This window comes from Musa acuminata, chromosome BXJ2-4 (genome assembly GCF_036884655.1).
Source record: "Musa acuminata AAA Group cultivar baxijiao chromosome BXJ2-4, Cavendish_Baxijiao_AAA, whole genome shotgun sequence".
NCBI lineage: Eukaryota > Viridiplantae > Streptophyta > Magnoliopsida > Zingiberales > Musaceae > Musa > Musa acuminata.
Genome location: NC_088341.1, coordinates 7,843,700 through 7,860,559, shown reverse-complemented (window position 1 = coordinate 7,860,559; position 16,860 = coordinate 7,843,700). Strand labels below are relative to the sequence as shown.

At 39.8% G+C, this 16,860-nt stretch overlaps 2 protein-coding genes and 1 long non-coding RNA gene across 6 annotated transcripts; all 3 read left to right on the top strand.

Annotated features, from left to right (window-relative positions):
- Nucleotides 1–956: 956 nt before the first annotated feature.
- On the top strand, nucleotides 957–1,887 carry LOC135608977 (uncharacterized). Its single transcript, XR_010485652.1, has 2 exons — nucleotides 957–1,719; nucleotides 1,805–1,887. It is a non-coding gene; the product is annotated as an uncharacterized LOC135608977 (long non-coding RNA).
- Nucleotides 1,888–6,409: 4,522 nt separating this feature from the next.
- Nucleotides 6,410–7,189, top strand: LOC103981121 (protein DMP4). Its single transcript, XM_009397722.3, has one exon. It carries the CDS (start codon nucleotides 6,446–6,448, stop codon nucleotides 7,070–7,072), a length of 627 nt encoding a protein of 208 aa, XP_009395997.1. The 5' UTR covers nucleotides 6,410–6,445; the 3' UTR covers nucleotides 7,073–7,189.
- A 1,772-nt stretch (nucleotides 7,190–8,961) lies between these two features.
- Nucleotides 8,962–16,759, top strand: LOC103981120 (basic leucine zipper 19). 4 transcript variants are annotated; one of them, XM_065103483.1, is made up of 7 exons: nucleotides 8,962–9,099; nucleotides 9,199–9,320; nucleotides 11,816–12,823; nucleotides 13,213–14,159; nucleotides 14,234–14,324; nucleotides 14,415–14,541; nucleotides 16,348–16,759. In XM_065103483.1, the coding sequence occupies exons 4-7, from the start codon at nucleotides 13,687–13,689 to the stop codon at nucleotides 16,473–16,475; spliced, it is 819 nt and encodes a 272-aa protein (XP_064959555.1). In that variant the 5' UTR covers nucleotides 8,962–9,099; nucleotides 9,199–9,320; nucleotides 11,816–12,823; nucleotides 13,213–13,686; the 3' UTR covers nucleotides 16,476–16,759. The 4 variants fall into 4 exon arrangements, with proteins under 4 accessions (XP_064959555.1, XP_064959556.1, XP_064959557.1 ...); XM_065103484.1 differs by having other exon boundaries at nucleotides 11,788–12,823; XM_065103485.1 differs by having other exon boundaries at nucleotides 9,072–9,084; nucleotides 11,788–12,823.
- Nucleotides 16,760–16,860: the final 101 nt, after the last annotated feature.

Sequence of the window (16,860 nt, the reverse complement as noted above, 5' to 3'; positions counted from 1 at the left end):
TTGTAGGACACAGCAAAGCTATCGTGTTGTACTGCCCTTTACAGAATTGTTTGGACGTGAAATCACCCATCGCAGACTCGCACTTTGCTGCTGCTGGTGTTGGTGTTGGTGGTGGTGGGACAACAGGCTCCAGCCTTGGACGTGGACGAAAGATAGCGTCTTTTTAACTGGCAAGCTCCCAGTTTTGACGCCATGGACCGCCATGTGCAACCCCTTGCCGCAGATAGCTTTAAAAACGGAGGACTCCAGGCATAAATGTCACTCGATCAACCAAGAGGAAGAGGGAAAAATCTACATTAGCTCGCTCTTCACTGATCCCTGTTGACCATGGCTGATCTTCTCACAGTGCTCGTCATGTCTTTATTCAACCACGTCACTGGTTGGTGGGAGAATCCGAAACGAAGCATATTACAAGTCGAATCCTCGCAAGATTTGGAGAATCCAGTTGAATCTTTGTGATGAATAGATCGCGTGGATCTTCTCGTGTTTAAAATGCCATACGGAGAGGTTCCAAATGTTCGATTTTTTGTTCATTTTCGACACACATTTTGATTATTTTCATCCAAATAGCGTTCGCAAAGCAGCGGTTGTTGCCATTTCACTTGCAACCGAGGAATGGCGAAGCCAGTAGGACACCGAGTGCAGTGTTCAACGAGACACGGGACCAGTGGGGTAGCAGAAGTCCGGTGCCTGCTTAATTTATAGTGCTTGCGTTCGCAACTGCGGGGAACAGACACTCACGGATGTTTGCGATCAGAGGCTCACATGGTGGGGGTCTGATCCGAGTACACTCACTCTCGTCTCCATCAATGCCCCACAGCAGAAAGAAGAAAAAAAAAAGAGAAAGAAAAGAAGACAGCGAGTGAGAGTGAGAGAGAGAGAGAGAGAGAGAGAGAGAGAGAGGATACAACGGTGTCACTGTAAACCTGTGAACACGAGAGGAAGGCGAAGAAGAAGCCATTCCCCTCCACTGGTCCAAAACAGTCCAAATCTGTGTTACCTTTATAGGCCAACCTTAGCATCCTAGAACAGCCCCCAAAGGACCCCCGGGTAAACCGGAACACCACCCACTCCCTCCCGACCCCCACAAGCCTTTTTCTTCTAAGATTCTTCTTTTGTGGGATGAATGATGCACATGATTGTGGTGCGTGCATTTCCATCCTCGACCCTGCATCTCTAGGCCTGGACACATATGGCTCAGCCGCCGCTGGTGTTCCAGCCTGAGAGGGCCACTCACCTCTGCCTTCCCACCTCCCCTGCCCTTGGCTTTAATCCTCTGAGGCTTACAGCAGCCACCCAACTGCTCTTTTTGCTTCAACTTCCTCCTCTTCCTCTCCTTCAACTAGAACAAAGATAGATGGTGCGGATCACCAAGAAAGCAAAGGGATAAAGCTGATTTGGGTGTCCTGGGGAGCGGAACAGGGGCACTGGGATTGGATGGGCCAGTTGTGGTGGGTGCGGGGGAGTGGCAGGCAGGGTGTTGTGACGATGAGAGGAGGCGGGTGGCCCACGACCCACCCAAGCGGGGCTGCAACCCGACCCCCACACCGCCGGTGAACTCTTTCCCTGTCTGCCTTGTTGGATTTGTGCTTTGTGTCCCCTTCCCCAGTGGAGGCAGCACCTTCGAGTGCATCTCCTTCCACCTACCTCTGTTCCATTTACGACGTCACGGTAATATTATGATGTCACGCACGTTTTATTTCCATGAAGTAAGATTCGGTACGTTGATCTTTTCCAAATCTTGGCTTACTAGATTTCATGGAATATTATAGTTCATGTGATCAAATCTACTCAAATCCAACAGAGGTTTCACATGAATAATTCATGATCTCATGGATCAGAGAAGAAGATGAATGACAAAGATCCGAGATGGGTGAATTCCTGACCTTTCATGGTGCTGTTCTTTCAGTAAAGTTGGATTATTTTTGGATAAGATTAGAATTTGGATGCTCATAGTGCGAGTTCATTATTATGACTTTTAATCTGTAGGCCCTAAAAAGCTTCTGTACGGTGCGTGAGCGGAAGTAATCACACTTGTAAGGAATGAGTGATGCCACACTTACAGATAGATTCCGAGTCCAATAATCGACTATTGGTTTGCGTGTAGAACAGCAACACCAGATAGATCGCAGGAAGCTAATTCTAAGGTATAATGGCTGACACCTGTCGATTTTTGGTGTGGTTAAGCCATATCTTCGTTTTGTTATAAATCATATCTTCATTATCAATAATTAAGATTATTCTTCGGTGATTTGGATGCATGACATGATGATGATGATGATCATCGGAGTGGTTGTCTACTTATTGGAGCATAAATACGTGCAGTTTGTTGCATTGACCTCCTCTCACATCTTTTGGGAGGTGATATAAATGAAAATAGGGTTAACTTGATGAGGGTAATAATGACAATAAGACTCGGGTTGATGTCAGCTGTCCCAGATGATGCCTCGCGTCTCTGTTAACCTGACAGCACCTGGTCAACACAGATCGGAACGCCGACCGAGACACATTAACATCTTGTTCAGGCTCGATCCTTTACGTCACGCCAACATCGATGTCAGACGTTACAAGGAGTACGATCCTGCTCCCTACAAGCGGGCACATCAAGCAATGGGCAATGGTAACCTTCACTATAAAAACCCTCGCGCTCCGAGGAAATGGACGAACGAGGACAACCAAAAAATCTCCTGCGACTATTCACTAACTTGATCGTCGGAGGGGTCGGGCCGAGCTCTCCCGACCCGACCCGTGTGCAGGTGCGAAGACAGAGGCCTCCCACTAAACGCCCGGATGAGGAGCCCCCTCTCAGAAGAAACGGTGACCCCTTCGCGATCAGACCACCGCAGTCGATCTTCTGCAATCTCAAGGGTCATCCCAGGAAGATCCTTCATCATTTGGACTCGAACCAAACCGCATCGACCCCGAGGCCACGACTTAAAGTTGTTTACACCAACACAACTCGTGCATGTAAATTAAAATGATATTAGAGTGGTTAATAGTTAGTATGATTTTTGTTAGTGTAAAAAAAAATATCTAGTTTTTTAAATATCATCCTGCTTGAAAATTGAATGTTTTATTCCTCAAATATTATGCATTTGAAAATCGAATGTTTTATTTTTTTTTCTTTTAAGAAATATTCATATGATATGATAGTTAGGTGGATAAAATATTGAGTTAGGTGATGATAAAAAGAAAAAAGAAATTAATTGACTGAAATCAAATCATAATAGTGAACCGAATGAATTCATGCATCCAAAACAAATAGACATAAATGAATGAATGATGAATTCAAAGAACAGATTCAGATATAGGAAACAGGGTTGGACCTCATCCCTATCTATGCTCATAAATGATCTAGGGTTGGCCCTCGACCAACCTCAATGCCAGCATCCCCAACTTGTTCTTGCAAGCATAATGACTCTAAATCGATCGAACCACATGTATGAGGTCTTTCCGATCAAGAGTGCAACACATCACATTTCCTGAATTGAAAATGAGAAACTAAAATTGATAAATATGCTAAAAATTAATCTTAATGGTTGATACCATAGCATGACACATAAATAGCCCGAGGACACATCATTCACATCAGTCGGGTCCCAATCCATTGAGGTCGGCAATTCGATGTACGATGTTATGGCTCATTGATTCTAAGATGACTTACGTAATCATCCTTGTGTTTATCATTAATCCATCTAACGATCGCTCTAACACACTATAAAACGTCTCAAGTGTGTTTTTAAAAAAATAACAATTCGATCTTTATATTATTTTAATGAATCCTCTACTAACTTAGGTATCAGGAGAACCTTTATCATGAACGCTACTCCTAACCCAACATAGTTCTTGTAAGAGCATCATTCGAACCCTACTCCACTATGTCTCAATCCAAGATAAACTTAAGAGTGGACTGTTAGATTATATGGTTCTTTATAATTGGATAAGATATATAATAGAACTAATTTGATTTTGATGAAAAATATTGACTAATAGAAAAAGTTCATATTATAGTAAAATTCTTTAGGAGATGCATTTGATGGGAGGAACTCTCATAATAATTTATTCTAAAACCTTTGCTCTCGTCTATAAATAGACATGACCTCTAGGGACTAAATGATGCATGTCATAGAGGACATAGTTAAGATATTACCGTTTCTCTCTTAACCTCCCTAAATCATCAATTTAAGTGGTCCTATGAAAAGATAGAAAAAGAGGAGAAGGAGAGTCTAGTTCTTCTTGCAGATTGGTAGCAGTTTTGTGTCTACAGATGGTGCCCAAATCACACATAGATCTTTTTCATATGGCATCAAAAGGTACGTATCGTTAAAACCGATATAATATTATTTGATCTTAATCCTAGCATAAAAGTTTATTCATATTACATAAAGCATATCACAAATTTTATGCTTATAATTGGTATCAGAGCCTAGGTTCTTAAGATCAAATACGTTATATTTGTTATTTTTGTTTATGATACTTCAATGATCCATATATTTTGTCGATCTAAATTCCTATCTACCCTATCTTGTCGCTTGCTTGCGGACGATGTTAGATTCTTTGTAACACGATCTTTGATGATCGCGAAGCAACGACGATCACTATGCAGATCGATGAGTATTCCAAGTATGAAACATTGAAAAGTTGCAAAGAAAGTAATGAGATATCTATAGAGGACAAAAGATTATATACTCACATATAGGAGATCAGATCAGCTTCAAGTGATGGAATATTTAAACGCTGATTTTGCAAATTACCTCGATAGTAGGAAGTCCACTTTAGGATTTGTATTCATGTTAGCTGGTGGGGCAATTTCTTAGAAAAGTACAAAGTAATCGCTTATTGTATCATCAATAATGGAAGCTGAATTTGTGACATGCTTTCAGACTACAAATCAAGATTTATGATTACGAAATTTCATCTCATGATTTGGTGTGGTCGACTTAATTGTCAAGTCGCTGAAGATATTTTGTGATAATACCACAGCAGTTTTCTTCTCTAAGAATGACAAGTACTCTAGTGGATCTAAGCACATCGAGATAAAATACTTGGTGGTTAGAAAAAGAGTTCGAAAACAACAAGTGTCAATTGAAAACCTAAGCACTAATATGATGATTGCTTATCTATTTACTAAAGTTTTATAATGTAAAATATTTAAAGAACATGTTGTTAGAATGAGATATGTGAGCAAACTATAAAAGATATGGTGATGCTTGGTTAGGTATATACTAACATTTTTCTTGCTTAGTTAAAGTTATTTATTTTTGCTATCCTATTTATATTTATATTTATGCATATTATAGTTGAATGTAATAATAGGACTATCTTACAAATTATATGGGTCATTATGAACTATATTAGGAAAGACTAACAATATTATGGTATATAGAATAGAGTATGACATTGATGATATATAATCGTTATGACTCACATTGATAATTGGACTTACTATAGTATTATTGTGCTTATTAGATTTATTATTTTATTTTTAAAATTTATGACCATATATAAAATATTTTTAATTTTTTTTAAATTTAATTAGATAAATTTATTTTTAAATTATTTTTTTTTATTTATTTTGATTTTAAATATATTTTATATCTTATCAATTAATGAGTAAAGTATGAGAATATTAAATTATATGACTTTTATAATTGGATAAGATATATAATAGAATTAATTGGATTTTGATGATAAATATTGATCAATAGAAAAAAGATTATATTGGAAGGAATTCTCCTAATAATTTATTTTAAATCCTCTATTTTCACCTATAAATAACTTATAAATAGATAGATGAACACTAAGGACTAAATGATGCAATTGAAAGATTATAGTTTCTCTCTCAATCTCCCTAAATCAGATGAAAAGAAAGTCTAGTTTTCCTTATAAATTATATTATTTAATTTTAATCTTAACATAAAAAAAATTTATATAATATATTACCGTTTTTATGCTTACGTGTACTTCTCGGACAAACAGAATCTAACTTAATAATGAAAATAATAGTATCTATTGTAACTGTTCTGCACGTTCTATTTTGCTTCCGTTGGCGAATTCTTGAACCGCCACCTCCGCCAACCAACGCCTCGGCGTGCGGTTCGGCGAACACTTATTGGGGAGTGTTTGAGCCCCGGAAGCATCTGCTACTCGGAAGCCGAACCAGATCAAGCGATGAACTCCCCAAGAACGAAGATAAATTCCATCTCGATCTCCCGTGATGACAACATGTCAACTCCCTCACGTAACATAAACCCCTCCGCAACTCTCGGAAACTGTCGCCTTCCCTTTAATCCCACCTTCGGTTCTTCCTCTTGTTCTTCTTGCTTGCAAGCCAACCCCGAAACCCTTGCCTTCCTTCCTTCCTTCCCTTGTACTCTGACGTACGTATCTTCCATTTCGTCCCATTATAATCGCCCGCTCATCCACTTCCTGTTCGTAGTCGACGATGGCGCCGAAGATGACCGACGTAGAAGCTCAGCAGCAGCAGAAGCAGCCTCTCTTGGCTCCGGATTCGGCCGGCGATGACCAAGCGACCCTCGTGCAGAAAGCCATCAGCCAGACCTTTAAGAGCACCGCCCACCTCGCCAAGCTGCTCCCCACCGGCACCGTGCTCGCCTTCCAGCTCCTCTCCCCCATCTTCACCGACGGAGGCCACTGCATGGCGGTGAACCGGCTGATGACCGAGTGCCTCGTGGCCATCTGCGGCCTCTCCTGCTTCGTCCTCAGTTTCACCGACAGCTTCCGTGACGGCAACGGCACGGTGCGGTATGGGCTGGCCACATTCCGGGGACTGTGGGTTATCGACGGCACCAAGCCGCTCCCTCCGGCGATCGCGGCGAGATACAGGATCAAGTTCATCGACTTGGCCCACGCGTTGGTGTCCGTTCTGGTGTTTGCGGCGGTGGCGCTGTTCGACCAGAACGTGGTGTCCTGCTTCTTCCCGATGCCGTCGGAAGAGACGAAGCAGGTTCTGACGTGCTTGCCGGTGGGGATCGGAGTCATCGGCAGCATTCTGTTTGTTACTTTCCCTACCACCCGCCATGGAATTGGCTTTCCCCTCTCTCCGCACTGAGGCCAATCAATGTATTCCTCCCTCTCCTCTCCGTGAAGATGCAAAAAAATATTCATTTATTGTTTGAAGATTATTACAGATTTAAATTAAAATAGAGAAAAATTTTCATTACGCTCACACGTTGATTGGAACATAAGACTTCCAACGATCAGATGTCTCGAGAGAGAAACAGAGATGAGAAATTATTGGAGTTGGATGAATCATTGTCACGTAAGAAAAAGAAAGTTGCGTGAATATTAGCATGTTTTGTAGTCATTAATGTCTATCATAAGTTGTAGAATAATGGAGAACATAAATCATTTAAGTTAACACACATATCCGAAGTCAAATCGCTATCCACATCAACTTTCATGTCGGTATCACATTGGCATCCACACATGCAGTTTAGAAGGATAAATAAATAAATATACATATACAATATACAAATAAATAAATACTCTTCTATTTCAATCATATTTTTGTGCTTATATATATATATATATATATATATATATATATATATATATATATATGCTACTTATTTTAATTTTTTAATAAATATATCATTTTTCATTTATCCACAAAGAACATTGTTTATTTTCTAAAAGATAAAATTGTTGATTGTCTTCGTTGCGTCGCTTTCATCCTTGGCTCCCCACCTCGGTGTCCTCGTGCTCTACTTTGCCCCACTTTCCCTTAACATCATCATCTATTTTCTACCTTACCTCCACGAGTTTACCCAACTTATTGGCTCATCCAAGCCCCACGTCAACTTTACAAGCTCTCTAGCCATGTTTCGACGATCCTTTTTTACTCCACTTGATATCGATCATTTGTCATCGATGATTTCATAGGCAAACTCTTTGCCAATGATTCACCAAGCTCCTTGGTCATCAGGTTGGCTTTGGTCGTTCTAACAATCTTTCTCGACTCTCTTCAACCTCTTTCTTTGTGTTGTCACAATTGTTATCTTTTGTTGCTTACTCCTCTTCTTTCACAATCTTTGCTTCCCCTCCTCTTTTCTTTTGTCCTATTCTTTTCTTTCGTTATATTCACTGTCGCCCTTTGCCTCCACTCCTCTCTCCATTTATAGTTAATGTTTCTATGGGTACAAGTGATGTCAAGATTCAACAAAAGAAAGGATATGTCGGGTGATGAGAGAGGATGTTAAGATATAGAAAGAGTAGGAGCGAGGATAATAGGGTAAAGACAATAGGATAATTTTATATTTTAAAGAAAAGACACTGTAGAATAAATAAAAAAGATTATTTTCGAAAATTATCATATATATATATATATTTCCAAATGATCATTTTGAGAAGCTCATAAATTAAAAATTTTTCAAATAGCACATTAAATTTTTTATAGTGTCTTTTTTTTTCTAAATGAGGCAAGGAAGGGTTGCCTCTCTCTATCCTTGCTTATGATCGATGGTTGGGGGTAGGGGATTGTTTGCGGATGATGTAACGATTGTACTTTCGTCATTGGATCCAACAAGGGTCATTATGCATTCGTGGAAGGAGACCTTACTCTTGATGAAGAACGAGGGTTGCAAAGGCTACACCTCCTTTGTTGGCGAGTCCGATAGAGGTGACGATAGATCTGATAAAGGTAGGAGTTGGCGAGTCCGATAGAGGTGACGATAGATCTGATAAAGGTAGGAGTAAAATAATCTTTTTACACGAAGGGTTACTCAAATTTTATTAAAATTGAGGCTTTGGTTGAAATTTTTTTCTTCTGATAATTCGCCGTTGCTTATATTTAAAAGAAATGATGTGAAAAGTCGAGATGTGGACATTGTGGTCGTGGTCAGGGTTTGACTCGTTGTCAACAGAACCCTCGCCGCGACAGGGATAGAAAAGATAGTCGTCTATTCCTCCGCCCTCCATGGCCGCCGCGGCTAGGTCGGTCCTTCGCTCGCATTCGCTCCGGGCCGGGGCGGCGCGGGTCGCCGCCGAGTCCGCTGCGGCCTCGCGCCCTCTACTTCGCGGTATCCCCAAGATGAGGCCGGCTGTCGCCGCTCGCTTCCTCAGGTAGTAGACGGATCGGTAAGAATACCGTTCCATTAGGGCTTGGTTCCGAGAGCGCTTCTTACTGCCTTCGTATCCTGTCTACTAACGATTTTTCCCTTTTGGTAATAATTGAAGGTCTCCTGTCGAGGCGAGCTTCTGCGTGGAGACGCTGATGCCGATGCACAGCGCAACGGCCTCGGCGCTGATGACATCGTTGCTCTGCGTTTCGCGTAGAGGATACGGGTGGCTTTCTGAAGGTATTATCTTTGTGCTTCTTTTTTTTGGCTTGAATATTGTATGCCTTTTGGAGATCCTAAATGTGGCCACTTATTGCTCGAGAGGATAAATAAATAACGCAAATATTTTGTTTGATTGTATGCAATTCCTTTTCCCTTTTTCAATCATTACTCATTAAACTTGATGCATTTCATGTATCTTCTGATGAAAACAATACAGTGCAGAGCTATTTTTAATGACATTGATTAGTGTTGGGAATGTTCTATAATCATCTGTGATTATCAGTGCACTTTATTGTATATTGTCTTTGAATTATTGACTTTGATATGCGCAATTTTCATTTGATGAACTTGTGTTATTGTATTCGACAATAGCCAAAGGCCTTCATCACGATAGTTTTATTGAAGTTCCATAATATTCACACATGATTTCCTTTTTATGGTCAAGTGCACCTCTTCTTCTGAGTTGGCAATCAGAAATATGCCTTATATAATTCCAGCAAAAGTCTGTAACTGCACTGAAGTCTCTTTCCTAGGACCCATTGTTTGTCAAACAAGCAAGTATCGAGCAGCAAAATGAGTATGATCCCTTTAGATTATCACAGATTTAATATTGGTTTGAAACAATTACGGTAACTTATTGAACAGGTACAGTATCATTATACCGGTTAGTCTGATGTGTACCACCTGGTACCATTGAATAAAGCAATAAAAGTAAAAAATGAATTAGTATGTGTGGGTATTTAGCTACATGTTTTTGTAGAGATTCTTCTTTAGACCAGAAAATATCAGTCGGTGTGTCATGGACCAACTGGTATTTAAAACCTTATATGGTATATTAGATATTGGTAAGTGAGTAGCCTGATATAGTAGAGTCAGCACAGTTGATAAACCATAATGTTTGAATTCGTGCTTCTAGCCATTGTAGAATCATAGAGAATCATGCTGAAGCGGATATGAGGAACAACGTGTTGCAAGTCAAGAGAAAAATAATTCTTCTTCCATGCCCTGTTAAATGATTACCATGAAACCCTTCATAATCAAGCATTGTGTAAAGCCTGCTACATATTCTATTCTACTTGCCCCCATGAATTGTATACCTTCTACCTTAACTACATAAACGTGCTCCTTATAATTGTCACTTTGCTTTTGAATCAGATTACACAAACGAATCATAGAAAGAGACACTATCTGAAATCAGGTTTGCAATTATCAACTAGATTAGGCAACCTTAGGTTATGGACTTATTGTGTCACCTATGCAATTGCCCAGGTTCCGAAGCAGTATCCTAGCTAACAAACTAGAAGAAGTCCTTATGTTTTTTGGACTGATACTTAAATAATGTGATAGAATAAACTTGATAGGTTCATATGTGGTGGAAAAATCAACATTTCCATATGCCTTATCTTTTATGGTAATGGCATTAAAATATTTGATAATATTCCAGACTGTTTAAGAATATATTTCGTGTTTTGAAAGCAATTAAAATAAATAAAAAATAAAGAACAGACAACTATTTCAAGTTAAGCAATTTATAGTGAATATATTGCTCTTGTAAATAAATTTCCATGGTACACGTGAATTATACATACGAATTGTACACATATTATTATATATGATTGTATATGTCTATAAAAAATGCCCAAGCAATTGCCCTAGACATCCTGAGGCTTGTTTATGGCTCAAGGCCTAGGCCTTCGGTGACCGCCTATGACAACACTGATTGGATTTAGCCTTGTTTTTGTATTTGTTGAATTGTTGTGGTCTTTTTTTTAAAGAGTTTATGGCGCTTCTTGAATTGAAAATCATGACCAGGGCTCACTCAACTTAGTGGTGAAACCATTCGTCTTGTAAATTGAATTGCTGTGATTCTTTTTTAAAAATCTGTTTTTATTGCATGAATATATTATTTTTTGCGTTAAATTAGGTTAAGAATTTTAGAAAATTGCATTGAATTTAGATTTTACTGTCATTTCCTTTTGGAGTCCACCCTATAGCTTGTCTCATGTCAAATAATGTGGCTTGGAAACAGTTCTAATTATCACCAAGATAGAGTAGCATAAGGTATCAAAACAAAACAAACTTGATTTTATTGCACATTCTTGTTTTAAATACGATCACTATTTTCATCTCCGGTTTTTTTTCCTACTTTTGATGCAAGAGCATATCTTTTCACTTCTTCCTTTTGTAGGACGAGATGAAACTAGATGAAGGCCAAACACCAAAAGGTGATTAACTTTCTTGTTTTAAATAGGATTAGGTTCCTCTTTGCACTTTGTGAACCGTATGTTGAATTGTTTATTCCAGCATGTTTGTCATGTGTGTCATATGTATATGGTAATAAAATTTTTTGCATGGGCTATATTGAAAACCAGAGGCAGAGTTATCTATTCTGTAATTGGAAACCTACACCGAATGCATGTTTGTTGATATCTAGATAGCATTTCTTTATCTTGAATCTTCTTTTGATGTATTGCCAAATGGGCAGAAGTACTGATGTGCTGTAATTAAATCAGCTGGCAGTGAAGATGCATGATGATGTATCCGGTGGACTCGAGCAATGTTTTGGATCAGACTCCTGTACTGCTTCGACAATGATACTTAGCTATGCTATTGAAGGAACTGGCTTATGTAGTTTTGTGATTTTTCTGCTAGATGAACCAGAAAGGTTATTTGTTCTTGCTTTTGCCCCATTGTTTTGCTCATGCTCCATGAAATGCTGAAGCTGTATGGAACATTTTTGAGGGACTGGATGCCAACAAAACATGGAAAATATATGCTCTCAAGTTGTTAGCATCTTATTAGTTTGACATACTCAGCTAAGATCGTAGTTCTGTTTGTGTCAAACTTGTCTCCTCGTAATGCCAATATTGTTTCAATAACCTTAGAAGTTTGAAAATGATTTTGTAAGCATTACAAATGCTCTTTTATTCTGTCAGAAAATGGATTCTCCAAGTAAACCTCATGCATCTTATAATTCTCACAGAGACATCGGACTTTCTTCTCAATTGTTTAGGTCAGTGACCTTTTAGCACAAAGAAGAGTCAAACAGAAGACTACTTGATGCTCTTTTCCTTGCATTTTCCTCCATGGTATCCATTAACAACAACATAATTGTGATAGAAGATTGATGAAATTGTGTCCCAAAACATGGTTCATTGTGTTTCATCGTTACTGTCTCGTAGATCGAGTCATGTCTTGCCATAATTGTGATAGTAGCTGCCATAGATTTCTCACTGTCAATAATCGTTCTTGTTTGATTTAGAATGATATACATATCAGCTCATTTCTCTTTATAATTACTCCTTTAGACAATGCCATGTCTAGTTAAGACGCAAATAAATGATCATTTGTTTGCTTGCTATGCCTTGCAATAGTTGTCCATGGTTTTCCTATCTTGATCACTTATGGGAAGATCACTACCCTTTTGGGATTTCTTTTCCTTGCAGTAAATTTCCTCTGCACGGATCTTCCTTAAGGCCCGTATGTATGTGTGATCTCTGCCAATGCCTGCTCCATCAGCTGTAAGTTAATCACTACATAGTAGTCATAACCTATTTCACATTTGCATCTCTCTCCTAGTTTTTGAAGTTTATAGTGGGTTCGGTACAAGCAGAGAATTTGCACATCATGAGATTGCTTGGTCATGATGTCTGAATGCTTTGGTTGAGCCTAATGAAGCAGAAGCTTGGAATTTAAGAATATTATTTAGCAAAAGTATGCAAAATATTCTGACTAATTTGAATGGACATTTAGTAAGAAAATAAAGTCTATAACATATTGTCTTTGTGATTATGCATACCATAAAAATTAAGACAAACACGATAAACTGATCATAATATTAATTAATAACCCCTGAATGATTTAGAAATAAATGATTGAAAAATCTTGTTTTTGGGATGTTTCCTGTCAGGGATATATGCTGTCTATTGCAACTCAGGTGTTCGACGTAATGCAGGAGTGTCGCATCATCACCTCCCGCGCCGCAGATATATATATATGTATGTATGTATGTCTCGTGTTCCCCTTGTCTCTTCACGCCCAGCTGTTGTTGCAAGCTGTCTTCCTCTGCCCTTGTTCTGCGACCCTCGTCTCCCACCTCCAAATCTTGCGCGCGCCTAACTCAAGCAAGTCACCGCCTGCTAAAAACAAAGAGAGATGGCGAGGGAATGGCCGATAGAGGCTATTTGTGGGCAGGTTAAGTGCTTTCCTCCGTGAATCTCTCACTCCAGGCCATGATGCTGCAGCTGCACATCTCCCGTACTTTCGGCAAACATTTTTGGGTGTCCAATCTGCTCACCTCAATTTTAGCTTCCTGTGAGATCCATTTATATATACACAGCTCAGGGAGGAGTAATGGCACGGCTGCCTCGGCATTTCCATTACCATGTCCAACAACTGGCCGTACTTTGCCCATCACCATGACCATTCCTCCGCGTTGGCCCCTCACCAGCTGCCCCCGGCCGTTGGCCCGGGGGGCGCCGCCGCGCCCGCCTCCTGGGCGGACGAGTTCCTCGACTTCGCCGCCGCCAGGCGTGGCCACCGCCGCCGCTCCGCCAACGACTCCGTCTCCTTCATCGGGGCCCCGCTCGCCGACGAGTGTCCCGGCTTCGATCGCCTCGACGACGACCAGCTCCTGTCCATGTTCTCTGACGAGGTGCCGCCGCCGTCTTCCTCCTCCGCCGGCGTCCCCGTGTCGTCCACGTCGACGCCGTTGGACCACGGCAGCATCCACGAGGGCAAGCCGGCGGCTGGCCCTGAGGAGGCGCAGAGCGTGTGCAAGACGGAGGCGGATGCATCGGCCCTGGCGCCGCCGGCCGCGGGATCCGAGCCAATCTTAGACCCCAAGAGAGTGAAGAGGTGAGGCGCCCCAACTCCCCTACATCGGTTACAATCTCATGGGTTCCGCCACGACCCTTTTCGCATGGATTTAGGATCTTGGCGAACAGGCAGTCGGCGCAGAGGTCACGAGTGCGCAAGCTTCAGTACATCTCGGAGCTGGAGCGCAGCGTGACCACACTGCAGGCACGTAGAAATCTCCTCCTTGTAAGTCTCCCAACGCACTGCGAAGTGTCTTACTAACAGTTCCTCCCTTTGTGGCACGTCGAGATGAAGAACGAAGTGTCGGCGTTGTCTCCGCGCGTGGCTTTCCTGGATCACCAGCGCTCCATTCTCGCGATGGACAACAGCCATCTCAAGCAGCGGATCGCAGTACTGGCGCAGGACAAGATCTTCAAGGACGGTGAGTAAGCTCTCAAACAGTGGCACAGTCATTTCGATCCATCTGTTTCCTCTTTTTACGCTATTATTTCAGAGATTTTTTTTTCTCATAAGGGAAATACCCATTTTTTTATATTTTCTTGGGATGGTATCTTCCTTTTAAAATTCTCAGACAGTAACCTCTTATTTAATCTTTCATAAATGTCCCTTAAAAAATCTATCATTTTTTTTTCCATCCAAATCCAAAAAAACTTTCCTTCAATTGTTTATAATATTTTGTGGGTTGATTCTTATCCACAAAACACTGTATAGTATTTTTGTTGTAAAAATGCTATACATTGTTTTCAAAACAAAAACACTATATAATGTTTTTAAAACACTATGCAATTTGGGTGGGAAAATATATAATGTTTGAGAATTTTGAAAAGGGGTACCATTCGGAAAAAAAAAACCCAAAAAGAGGGTATTTTTTCGGACAATCGCCCTATACTCTTTGCCTTCTTTATTACTTTATCATTACAAATTATACATGTACAGTTAGCTTTTGTGTATTCTGTATCTTATGCATGGTTAATATATTACATTTTTTTGTTTCCTTGAGAATAAAAGAAGCAGGAGGCAGTTAATTACTAAGTCATGATGGTAAGGAGAACTCTTGTAACACTGACTTCCCTTTAACCAAATACCGCAGTGATCATAAACCTCGTTGATTATAACTTTCTATGCATGCATATAGCTTGGAAGAATTAGTCTATGGTGGTGTATCGGACTTACTTAACAAAGTTTAAAGGTTTATATGTACAATATTGATCTGGTGGTAATGTGTCAGATAAACTTGCCAAAGATTAAATATTCGAACCTCATCTGGATTCAAAACTTGATTTGATAAACTTGATTCAGTGTTATAAGAAGAACTCTTCTAACACTGACTTCCCTTTAACCAAATACCCCAATGATCATAAACCTCGTTGATTATAACTTTCTATGCATGCATATAGCTTGGAAGAATTAGTCTATGGTGGTGTATCGGACTTACTTACCAAAGTTTAAAGGTTTATATGTACAATATTGATCTGGTGGTAATGTGTCAGATAAACTTGCCAAAGATTAAATATTCGAACCTCATCTGGATTCAAAACTTGATTTGATAAACTTGATTCAGTGTTATAAGGAGAACTCTCTTATAACACTGACTTCCCTTTAACCAAATACCCCAACGATCATAAACCTCGTTGTTTATAACTTTCTATGCATGCATATAGCTTGGAAGAATTAGTCTATGGTGGTGTATCGGACTTACTTACCAAAGTTTAAAGGTTTATATGTACAATATTGATCTGGTGGTAATGTGCCAGATAAACTTACCAAAGATTAAATATTCGAACCTCATCTGGATTCAAAACTTGATTTGATAAATTTTAAATGGTACACAGATCTTGACTGTTGATGATATGATCTTGAAATCAAATCCAATCTTTATCGCTTGCCCTTTGAAACAAAAAGTCAAAAAAGATGATAAAGGTTGCAAATATGCAAAGATAATTTCCTGGGAAAAAACATGATAGAAATAATGTTGAAAGTACTGCATGCACTGTGTACCGCATTGGTTGGGGAATTTTGCAAGAGTCAATCAGTGTGACGGATTTTGGGATGTTTCTCTTCCTCATGAACGGGAGGTTTTGATCTCCTCGGATAGCAGAGAGGATGGTTGTATCCGGTTAAGTTAGTAATCTAGTTTTATTTTCTTTCGGCACGAAAGAAAAGTACTGCATGACTTGGTAATGTGATTTACGTGAGTGAGTGAGTGTGGTTTCATGTGATGCTGCAGCACATCAAGAGGCGTTGAAGAAAGAGGTTGAGAGACTAAAGCAAGTCTATCACCAGCAAAATGTAGATGAAATGGCTACTTCCACTTCGGAACCTGTTGGGCTCGCAGAGAAGGAATTGATAGACTGAGAAGGAACAACACTTGGATCTGCAAAAGATTTTTCAAGGTGGTAGTAATGCATCCTATAACTTGTGTTCATCTTTCTAAAGGAGATGTCGATATCAAATGTGAACAAGAATTGGTCAATGAGGTGTTGTGGACTATGAGAGGGTTTGTTTGAAGGCTTTTGTATTGTTGAGAGGGGTGTGGGTTTGTTCCATTAAATATTGCATATATCAAATACCTCTGTAGGCATATATCAAATACCTCTGTAGATTTGTTTAAGATGTTAGGTTTTCTTTTTCCCAACAAATTTCTGCTGCACATTTCCACTATTTTGAAGATCAAATATTAGAAATAGCCTTTCCATACAAAAAAAAAAAAATTCGTCTTACCAATTTGTATTGATATATC

Bases quoted from the DNA above. Each gene is read 5' to 3' on its own strand.
- LOC103981120 (XM_065103483.1), top strand. From the start codon at position 13,687: ATGTCCAACAACTGGCCGTACTTTGCCCATCACCATGACCATTCCTCC. The intron at 14,325-14,414 runs GCACGTAGAAAT...GTCGAGATGAAG, and splicing joins GCAGCGTGACCACACTGCAG to AACGAAGTGTCGGCGTTGTC. The intron at 14,542-16,347 runs GTGAGTAAGCTC...GTGATGCTGCAG, and splicing joins GGACAAGATCTTCAAGGACG to CACATCAAGAGGCGTTGAAG.
- LOC103981121 (XM_009397722.3), top strand. From the start codon at position 6,446: ATGGCGCCGAAGATGACCGACGTAGAAGCTCAGCAGCAGCAGAAGCAG.